The sequence below is a fragment of the Mizuhopecten yessoensis genome, unplaced genomic scaffold (genome assembly GCF_002113885.1).
Source record: "Mizuhopecten yessoensis strain PY_sf001 unplaced genomic scaffold, ASM211388v2 scaffold7551, whole genome shotgun sequence".
Taxonomy (NCBI): domain Eukaryota; kingdom Metazoa; phylum Mollusca; class Bivalvia; order Pectinida; family Pectinidae; genus Mizuhopecten; species Mizuhopecten yessoensis.
The window spans coordinates 646,785-658,362 of record NW_018407104.1 but is presented as its reverse complement, the minus strand read 5'-3'; the positions used below and the strand labels follow the sequence as shown (position 1 = coordinate 658,362).

Genomic DNA, 11,578 nt, shown 5'->3' with positions numbered 1-11,578 from the left:
ACACTAGACAATTGTTATGTGGGGATATGATAACAATGATATTGTTTAAATTACTTATACAATAAAAACATGTAAAAAAATGGATAAGCCACAAACACACTTATAACCCAATAACGTTTACATGTATCCAGCTAAAAATCGTCAAAATGAAAATAATTTTACTTTGCAGGTACAAAATTACTGTACGCAAGGTTATGGCCATATGTTTCGATGCAATTGTTCTAGTAGTAAGCTGTCCAGAGATTATTTTTGTTTTTCTTTTAAAGGAAAGTTTGAAGGTAAAAAACAATGAATAATTTCAAACTTGTTAACAACTTCATGCTGATAGATAAAGTTTACTAAAAACCTTTAACTGAAATATGTGCAGTAATTCTGAATAAGTCGTCAAGAATATGTGTCACAGATTGGCATTGAAGCATCCTTGGAACAAATGAAAAAGATAAAGGTTTGTCATGATTTCCTTCTTTGATCCTGCTTCTTTCTCTCCAGGGAGTTTGTGCCCCTTATAAAACACCTTAAATCTAAAAAAGCTTGGAAACCCCTTGATTATCATCAGTGGAATCGGTTCAGTATAGTTCTTTAAAAGACGAAAATGTAGATTGTCAATTAATGACATTCACTTTTTGGCCCCTTATTGAGTTCCTATAAAGTGGTTAACACAATTTAAAACACTATAGATCCCCCTACCCTACTGAAAGACCGACAAAGAGGGGTTCAGCTACATTGCACCCACATTTGAAGGCTCAAAAGGTACAATGAATGAATTACAAGACATCTAATGTGTATTCACAACCCAGAATTACAAGGACCATGATGTTTTGAGCTTTTACCGAATCAGCATAAAAATCTAAACCAGCAGTATTAGCAACTTGAACGATTTTCTATTGGTACTTATTACCTAAAAGAAATAACCAATCACTTACCCGTTTGCTTTTATGTACGGACAGTTACCCGTTTGCTTTTATATACGGACAGATGAAACATGTATTTTAATCACATTTTCCTATACTTTTTTTGTAACAAACAGCGTAAGGAAACTATATAAGTCCGTAAGGATCATTTTCCTGCTTTTATAATATGTATATATATATATAGAGAGAGAGAGAGAGCGAGAGAGAGAGAAAGAAAACTTTATAATCTAGCATTGAATACCCACCTAAAGCTGATTATTTTTCGTTAATCAAGAAGACATAAAAAAAAATAACACAACAATTCACAAAAAGTAACAATGTTTGATAATAACATGTTTTGAAAATGACTTGAAGGGATTAACATGTACATAATTTATATAAAAATTAAAGGACATATCACAATCCCTTATCAATCGAATAAGTATAAGATAATATATATTATATAAATTTTATTCATTTTACAACAATTATGAAACAAGTTATTTTCAACTTATATTAATCACTCTTGTTGGCCCGGATGTTAGCGCGTGGGGGGTCTTAGTGTGGGAGGAAACCGGAGGACCCCAAGAAAACCAACGTGATCGGGCAGGTGACCCCAACCTTTTCACGTCCGATCGGGGAATCGAACCCCGGTCGCCTTGGTGAAATGCAAGTGTGCTATCCACTGCACCACCCGACCACCTGAAGATGATATCATGTGACAATGATTTAAATGTCCAAAGGATATATAGCAGCACGGTGTACACAACTATGGTTTTGATTGAAATATAAAACACATTAATAAAACGTCACTGATTTTTTTTTTTAGATAAATCATCTCAACAAACAGCCAATCGAAAGACACTTGCATGCTTCTAGTACTCAAAATAACAGCGGAATGTAGTTCTATATTTAGCACATTACTTCACTACATATAAATCAGTTGTTGCAAGATTAATGTATCAAAATGATGCAACATTTTTATTTCAAACATTATTTAAGGATTAACTTGAATACATTTTTTCATGCAATGGAGATATAACACAAAAAACGGAGTGTACTCTAAATAAACTGCAAAGCGGTTTATGATGAGAGAGTACACTCCGTTTTTGTGTGTTATAGCTCCATAACATGAAAAATATATTCAAGTTAATCCTAATAATTTAATCTACTATACACAATCCCTGTGGAAATCCACTTTTATTGATGGACTTTTTTCTTTTAGAAATTATTGCGCTGCTGTATCAGCCAATCAAAAGCGATGTTACATCATTTTTTTTTACGTTATTGGCTGATAACATAAATTTTTAAGCCAATGAAAATGCTTGTTACAAGCAAGATTAAATTATTAACAAATCTCATACAAGAATTTACTTGTTGTTATATGAAGTTATGAATATTAGTAGTTATACAGCATAATATGTTTTTCCATGAGCAGCACATTATATATTAGTATGATCAAGCAAAAATATAGGAAAAAAACAATATGAGTACAAAATAATTAAATGACATTCAATTAATTACCACTGAAATGTCTGTTGATCACATCTCATAACAAGAGGCCCAAGGGCCTTAGCGGTCACCTGAGTTATATCATAGGTACTGGTAGCTTTATTTTATTGTTTAGATGTGATGTGGAAATCAGCATGTAAACTAAGTGAAATACAATACTTGTCATGTCATCAATGGATAAGAATTTGAAAATATTGGTAAATGTTCCCTTTGGGGCCCCGCCCTAGCCCCTGGGGATGGGGCAGGAATCCTAATTTTACAAAGTAAAACTCTCATTTACCCAAGATGATTCTGACTAAGTTTGAGCAATTTTCTGCTGAAAATGGATAAAATATATACCGAAAAGTGTTATTTCCCTATATAAACTATATTAAACGTTAACCCCTCCCCAAGGGAGAACGGATAGCTCGGGGTCCTGATATTTTCAATTTAAATAAAGCCCCTGATGATCTTTCTTTCCACGTAAAGAAAATCACTGTAGTACCTCTGAGTCTGGAGAAGAAGATTTTTGAAATATTGATTAATTTTCCCTTTGGGGCCCCGCCCTGGCCCCAGGGGTCGGGGTAGGAATCTCAATTTTACAATTTGAAACCATCTACCTCCAAGGATAATTCTCACCAAGTAAAAATAATTTCCTACAGAAAGTTGTCAAAATATACCCAAAAGTGTTATTTCCCTATATAAACTATAGTAAACTTTACCCCCTCCCCAAGGGAGAACGGATAGCTCGGGGGTCCTGAAATTTACAATTTAAGTAAAGCCCCTGATGATCTTTCTTTCCACGTAGAGAAAATCACTGTAGTACCTCTGAGTCTGGAGAAGAAGATTTTTGAAATATTGATTAATTTTCCCTTTGGGGCCCCGCCCTGGCCCCAGGGGTCGGGGTAGGAATCTCAATTTTACAATTTGAAACCATCTACCTCCAAGGATAATTCTCACCAAGTAAAAATAATTTCCTACAGAAAGTTGTCAAAATATACCCAAAAGTGTTATTTCCCTATATAAACTATAGTAAACTTTACCCCCTCCCCAAGGGAGAACGGATAGCTCGGGGGTCCTGAAATTTACAATTTAAGTAAAGCCCCTGATGATCTTTCTTTCCACGTAGAGAAAATCACTGTAGTACCTCTGAGTCTGGAGAAGAAGATTTTTGAAATATTGATTAATTTTCCCTTTGGGGCCCCGCCCTGGCCCCAGGGGTCGGGGTAGGAATCTCAATTTTACAATTTGAAACCATCTACCTCCAAGGATAATTCTCACCAAGTAAAAATAATTTCCTACAGAAAGTTGTCAAAATATACCCAAAAGTGTTATTTCCCTATATAAACTATAGTAAACTTTACCCCCTCCCCAAGGGAGAACGGATAGCTCGGGGGTCCTGAAATTTACAATTTAAGTAAAGCCCCTGATGATCTTTCTTTCCACGTAGAGAAAATCACTGTAGTACCTCTGAGTCTGGAGAAGAAGATTTTTGAAATATTGGATAATTTTCCCTTTGGGGCCCCGCCCTGGCCCCAGGGGTTGGGGTAGGAATCCCAATTTTACAATTTTGAAGCCTCATCTACCAAGGATGATTCTGACCAAGTTTGAAAAAAATCCATCCACTGGTTCTTGAGAAGAAGTTGAAAATGTAAAAGTTTACGCACGACGCACGACGGACGACGGACGACGGACGACGACGGACGAAAAGCGATTGGAATAGGTCACTTGAGCAAAGCTCAGGTGACCTAAAAAGGAAGTAATTATCAGTGATCTATAAAAACATGCCTTGTTCTTGTCACATTTTCATCAGATGTCAAAAACACATGAAAGCATCCATAATATCACAATCAACTTGTAGAATGTACCGTATTATTATTTGTCAGTAAACCACTTTTTGAAATCTTTGATATATATAACATCACTAGGCAAACCTAAACAAACTTATCAAAAGTGTCCTACACCATTTTTTTTTACCATTTACTTAGATGGTTATTAAAACAAAATACATAACTAACACAAACTATATATGAGGCGATTTATTTAGAAATATGTTCATAAGTCATTATACTGAATGACAATACATGCAGGTTTGATCACACTGTTTTGCTGACTTCCATTTTGCCTTGACTATTTAATTGAAAACAGCTGAAACCTACTTATGAACTTTGATAAAGATCCCTATAGTACTTTTTAAATTGAGTAACTGCAATAACATATCTAAACTTGCAAAATCCAAGACGGCTGCCTGGCAGACATATTTAGTAATCATCTATTATGCAAGGTAAGGCCGGTGAGAACCTCCAAATAAAATCTGAGAAGTACATTTTATTAATCCAGTACAAGTATAGATTAAAGACAATGGAGAAAAAACATGGTCCAGAGACAAACAGTGATTTGAACAGCCATTCATTTGGCCCTCACAGTTTTCATGATTTAACTTAAATTCTGTGCTCAGGGCTTATAATTTCCCTGCTCTAGTTTTAACTTAATACAAATATTCACACTATGGAAGAATTTTGGGGAGACTTTATGCAGAATACCCACTTGACTTCCAATTTTTTCACTTGACTTTTTGACAGTATGACAGGATTTAAGGTTTACAAGAAAGTTGGTTTGAGCACAGAATTCATGCTTGAGCATGGTCTCGTACAAAATAGTCTTGAAGATTGTTAGCATGTATATGTGTAACACCCATTCTACTACTCATGGCTAAAAATACAATTTAAGTCTTATTATCATATGATGCTTAATATCTATTTTTCTTAAAAATGAATTGGTATACAAATCAATAATTGTTCTTTTCTTCATCACGGTGTGACAAATGAAATAAAGGAAACAGTAAATTGAAGGCTATAATTAGTGTACAGAAATTGTCATTTTGTTTGTGCTATCAAATATAATGTACATGTAACTTTGAAATTAATCTTCATCATTCAATTTAATCTGTGTATAGAACCATTCCAGGGCTAGCAAATTGTATTCCTACCCTATAAGCAATATAATCAGAATGTGTTGTTAATATTATACATTAAACCATAATGTAACCTCTTATTGAGCGCTATATATTTTGGAAACTTTGAACAGAGTAATTGTAGTTCAAAATGATGGGCAGATTTCATAAAAACACATGTGGTTATAAAACAGAAAGAAAGTTGTAATAATAAAATCTTGAATTTATTTTTGTAACATGACTGTGTAACCTGATTTTTTTTCTCATGTCCTATTTTATTTATGTAGGTAAATAAAACATATTCCAGGAAATTCAAGGTTAGGTTTTATCATGAAATGAACGCCATGAGTTGTTAAACATAATATGGTTTAAATGCCAGTTTTATAATTCAAAATTTGTTTTTGTGCTTTTATTACAGGTTCTGTGATTGGTTAATAGTAGCACATGTGACCCAAATCACAGCTGTTAATATTAGTAGAAATGACTGTTTTTTCCATAGGGCTACTTTTAAAATTTTACAAATCTCCATTTTTCAATAAGCAATTGAATCGCTTCGCTATGGCCGCTCATGTGGTGTGCAAGTAAATGTGTTCCTGTTTCCTGATTCCAGATTCGATCCGTATATGATTTATAGTCCTTCCTGTACAAGGATCCGTTCATTCAACTGTTAAAAGCAGAAGTGTGAATCTCAAAAGTTTTTGCCCTTTGATCGTAAAATCATTTTTTGCCAATTTTGCCGTCCACATTTGATGCTGTTTACAAATGTTCACTGTAATGATGAATTGGCCTTCATTACGAAGGGCAAAAAAGGCGAAAATTTTGGTCAACAGTACAATAGGCCTATAAATATGTTACATATTTTTTTCACTGAAATGTGATCAAATACTCGGGATATGCTTGGGTATCATTGAATATGATGAACATGCCCGGGTTGCCAGGTCTATCTACAGCAGAGTCATACAGAATATGTGACCCTCCTGAACCCTTGACTGGTGGCACTCGCATTCCTTGTGAACCTTGTATGAACTCTCCAGTTAGTACCTTGGATTGGTACATCCTTTGGTGACCACTTGGGTCTGGACGAGAGTATGTGGTGGTGGCAGAATAGGAGGAATTGACAGCAAAGTAAACACCATCTCCGTATACAGTCGCTGTAACAGATACAAATACAGGTTTTTATACAAAATGTATTGAGTATGTGTTTTGAAAAAAAAAACCAAAAAAAAAACAACAACACAAGATCAAATTTTAAACCTCACATTTAACATTTTTAACAACAACCAAGATATTGTTAAGAAAGCAACATGGATAAGACGGGTACATAAAGATGAAGGAAATTGGGCTCATATTTTAGAAACTTATTTTGATAAAGAAACATTAGCTAACTGTGGACTTGAAAAATTGAAAGAAGAATCTAAACATTGTAGTAACATCTTTTGGAAAGATGTCTTATAATAAGAAGCATGGTACAATACTATTATCTCTAGCAATATATACAATACCAATAAACGTGAAAACCCTCTGTGGTTCAATAGTGAAATTAAAATTGACAGAAAATTTACATTCAAAAATTCATGGTTTAAAAAGGGAGTACAATTTGTATATAACATTATCAAACAGGATGGATCACTCAACCTTTTTGAAGAATTTCAGTAAAAACATAACATAAATACTTATTTTTTGACATACCAAGGCCTAAAGAATGCTGTGCATCATTTTATAAGAAACAAGAGGTCCAATGGGCCTGAATCTCTCACCTGGTATTAATCTCACACTTGTAATCTTAAAAGAGGACTAAAATACAGCTACAGACAGAATATCAGTGTTTGATTCATAGGAACCTATTAAAAGATTCAAACATATGATGCCTGTCACCTTGAATGTCGAACAAGGACATTAGGTTAAACAGAGTTTAAAAAGTCTTCCAACCCAGCATGCTTCTGGCAAAATATCACGGTAGCCTGGACCTATTGGTTATACAAAACAAGTCATTTAAAGATTTAAACATATATTGACCACTGTGACCTTGAATATGGGTGAAGGTCATTAACTTGGTAATGGCCAAATATCATCACCCTTGGCCTTTTGCTTATTAAGAAGAAGTCATTCAATGGTTTTAAACATATTTGCGACCCCTGTCAAGTTAATTCATTTGAACTTGGTAGTCCTTCGTCCCAGCATGTTACTGGCATTATCCTAGGCCTATTGGTTATTCAGAAGAAGTTGTTTAACTGTTTAGAACATATTTGACCCTGTGACCTTGAAATAAGATGAAGGTCATTCATTTGAACAAACATTATAGCCCTTCATCCCAGCATGCTACTGGCCAAATATCATCACCCTGGACAGTTTGGTTATAGAGAAGAAGATGTTTAAAGTAAAATATTGACGACGGACGCCGCGCTATGGCATAAGTTCACTTGGCACTTTGTGCCAGGTGAGCTAAAAACCATATGAAATCTGAATTAAAAGCACAAAAGATCCTTGTGTCTAAACAGAATAAATTAATAAATAAGGATATGAGTTAAACCATCAAATAGATAACTGGATGCAGTTATGATATGACTTGATGACATATTTGTTCTATATAGCTGTTCTGTTCTATACATATATACATCTATTGTATTTTATCATCTCCTCAATGTAATAATAATCATCAAATTGTTCATACATTTTAATTTGCTATGCTTAATTAAGTTAAAAGAGGCCCAGAGGGCCTGCATCACTCACCTTGATATCTAAGCAATCATGGCAAAATATTCTCCAAATGAGATCCAAGGGAATATGCCAGACCCCAAGGCCATTATAATCCTTGTAGCATATCTATATTAAATTGTTCATGCCCAGCAATTTTATGTATGGTTATGGGGTGGGAATCTCAACTGTTTCCAAGCTGTGACTCAGAAACTAGGTTCATAGGTTGTGGCCAGACCCCAGGATCAATTCTAATATCATGACTGCATTCATCTCTTTTTGCCCAGCATTTGTATTCATAGTTTTGGGGTGGGAATCTCAACCGTTTCAAAGTTATGACCCAGGGGCTAAGTCTGCAAAGGTTGGGCAGACCCTGGGATCAATTCTAATAGCATGACTGCATTAGTCTCTTTATGCCCAACATTTGTATATATAGTTTTGGGATGGGGATCTTAACCATTTTGAAGTTATGACCCAGGGGTTAAGTCTCCAAGGCTGGGGCAGACCCCAAGGCCATCCTGGAAGCATATGTGCATTCATTTCCTTATACTCAGCGATTGTATATATGGTTTTTAGGCGGGGATCTCAACTGTTTCCAAGCTGTACGTGACTAAGAAACTAGGTCCCTAGGGGTTCGGTCATACCCCAGGGTCTATTCTAATATCATGACTGCATTCGTCTCTTTATGCCCAGCATTTGTATATATAGTTTTGGGGAGGGGATCTCAACTGTTTCCAAGTTATGACCAAGGGACTATGTCTCCAAGGGTGGGGCCAGACCCTAGGGCCATCCTGGAAGCAACTGTGCAGTCAAATATGGTTGATATCCATCTCTTAGTTCCAGAGAAGAAGTCGCTTAAAACAATATAGCCAAATTGCCCCCTTTTGGCCCCGCTCCTCAGCCCCCTGGGGGACACCCCCACCATTTGTACAATTTCGAATCCCCACTATTTAGGGATGCTTCCAGTCAAATATGGCTGATATCCATCTCTTAGTTCCAAAGAAGTTGCTTAAAACAATATAGCCAAATTGCCCTTTTTTGGCCCCACCCCTCAGCCCTATTGGGGGTCACCCCAACCATTTGAACAATTTTGAATCCCCACCACCTAGGGATGCTTCCAGTCAAATTAAGTCAAATTCCAATCAGTGGTTCAGAAGAAGAAGTCGTTCAAAGAAATTGTTGACGTACAGACGACGGGCGCACGACGGACGCCATGGTATCACATAAGCTCATTTTGGTCCTTCGGACCAGGTGAGCTAAAAATAAAATGACCTAGGATTGCTCCCCCATCCCCTGTAATGTTTTGTGGCTTTTTTTTCCGTTTCAGTTTATTTGGTTTTGCTCTTGTGTGTTTGATTAATAATTCTGCTTATGATATGAGATGAAAATGATGACATATGATAATGATGGCTGATGATGATGAGGATGATGTAAGACAATTATATATGATCATGATGATGATAATGATGATGATGTCAGATATTAATGTTAGGAATCATATCAGATGATGATGAATATGATAATGTTGATGATGTCATTTCATGTCAGATGACAATATGTTAAGAATAATATCTTATATGATGATAATGATGAGGATGATGATGTTAAGCATTATGTCAGGATGATGATGATGATGATGATGATGTAAGATGACCAATACATATTTCATATAGGGAAAGATGTACTAGCTACCGATAGTGAAAGCATATTGAGATCATAATTTGTCAAATTATTTAACTTGATTGGAATCGAGATCATAGGTCTCGAAAAATAATTTACGATAAAGCTTAGGACTGTAAAGTTTATGGACTGTCAAAATCATGTTATTCATAATAAAAAACAAACTGCATCAATGTTGATCAACAGTAATCTGTACTTACTGCGAGTCTGTTTAATGATTTATTTGTACACCCAAACAGTCGACAGTGCAAACCGGAAAATTGGTCACAAAGCGTGGTCATGCATAAAGAGTTCCACAATTAAAATCACAACCTAGGACAGCTTTATGGGTTCAGGTTTTTACAAGAGCCAGTATGGCTTTGAAAGTCGGCCGAGAGATTTAAGAACAAGAGGCCCAAGGGCCTTAGCGGTCACCTGAGTTATATCATAGATACTGGTAGCTTTATTTTATTGTTTAGATGTGATGTGGAAATCAGCATGTAAACTAAGTGAAATACAATACTTGTCATGTCATCAATGGATAAGAATTTGAAAATATTGGTAAATGTTCCCTTTGGGGCCCCGCCCTAGCCCCTGGGGATGGGGCAGGAATCCTAATTTTACAAAGTAAAACTCTCATTTACCCAAGATGATTCTGACTAAGTTTGAGCAATTTTCTGCTGAAAATGGATAAAATATATACCGAAAAGTGTTATTTCCCTATATAAACTATATTAAACGTTAACCCCTCCCCAAGGGAGAACGGATAGCTCGGGGTCCTGATATTTTCAATTTAAATAAAGCCCCTGATGATCTTTCTTTCCACGTAAAGAAAATCACTGTAGTACCTCTGAGTCTGGAGAAGAAGATTTTTGAAATATTGATTAATTTTCCCTTTGGGGCCCCGCCCTGGCCCCAGGGGTCGGGGTAGGAATCTCAATTTTACAATTTGAAACCATCTACCTCCAAGGATAATTCTCACCAAGTAAAAATAATTTCCTACAGAAAGTTGTCAAAATATACCCAAAAGTGTTATTTCCCTATATAAACTATAGTAAACTTTACCCCCTCCCCAAGGGAGAACGGATAGCTCGGGGGTCCTGAAATTTACAATTTAAGTAAAGCCCCTGATGATCTTTCTTTCCACGTAGAGAAAATCACTGTAGTACCTCTGAGTCTGGAGAAGAAGATTTTTGAAATATTGATTAATTTTCCCTTTGGGGCCCCGCCCTGGCCCCAGGGGTCGGGGTAGGAATCTCAATTTTACAATTTGAAACCATCTACCTCCAAGGATAATTCTCACCAAGTAAAAATAATTTCCTACAGAAAGTTGTCAAAATATACCCAAAAGTGTTATTTCCCTATATAAACTATAGTAAACTTTACCCCCTCCCCAAGGGAGAACGGATAGCTCGGGGGTCCTGAAATTTACAATTTAAGTAAAGCCCCTGATGATCTTTCTTTCCACGTAGAGAAAATCACTGTAGTACCTCTGAGTCTGGAGAAGAAGATTTTTGAAATATTGATTAATTTTCCCTTTGGGGCCCCGCCCTGGCCCCAGGGGTCGGGGTAGGAATCTCAATTTTACAATTTGAAACCATCTACCTCCAAGGATAATTCTCACCAAGTAAAAATAATTTCCTACAGAAAGTTGTCAAAATATACCCAAAAGTGTTATTTCCCTATATAAACTATAGTAAACTTTACCCCCTCCCCAAGGGAGAACGGATAGCTCGGGGGTCCTGAAATTTACAATTTAAGTAAAGCCCCTGATGATCTTTCTTTCCACGTAGAGAAAATCACTGTAGTACCTCTGAGTCTGGAGAAGAAGATTTTTGAAATATTGATTAATTTTCCCTTTGGGGCCCCGCCCTGGCCCCAGGGGTCGGGG

The 11,578-nt window shown here is 36.1% G+C and overlaps 1 protein-coding gene across 1 annotated transcript in view; it reads right to left on the bottom strand.

The window, feature by feature from the left end:
• Positions 1-4,136: 4,136 nt before the first annotated feature.
• LOC110453960 (poly [ADP-ribose] polymerase 14-like) overlaps positions 4,137-11,578 on the bottom strand; it is a 71,226-nt gene continuing 63,784 nt past the window's right edge. Inside the window, exon 21 of the mRNA XM_021503217.1 lies at positions 4,137-6,485. Coding sequence (XP_021358892.1) covers positions 6,199-6,485 — 287 coding nt within the window. The 3' untranslated portion in view covers positions 4,137-6,198. The remainder of the gene's footprint in view (positions 6,486-11,578) is intronic.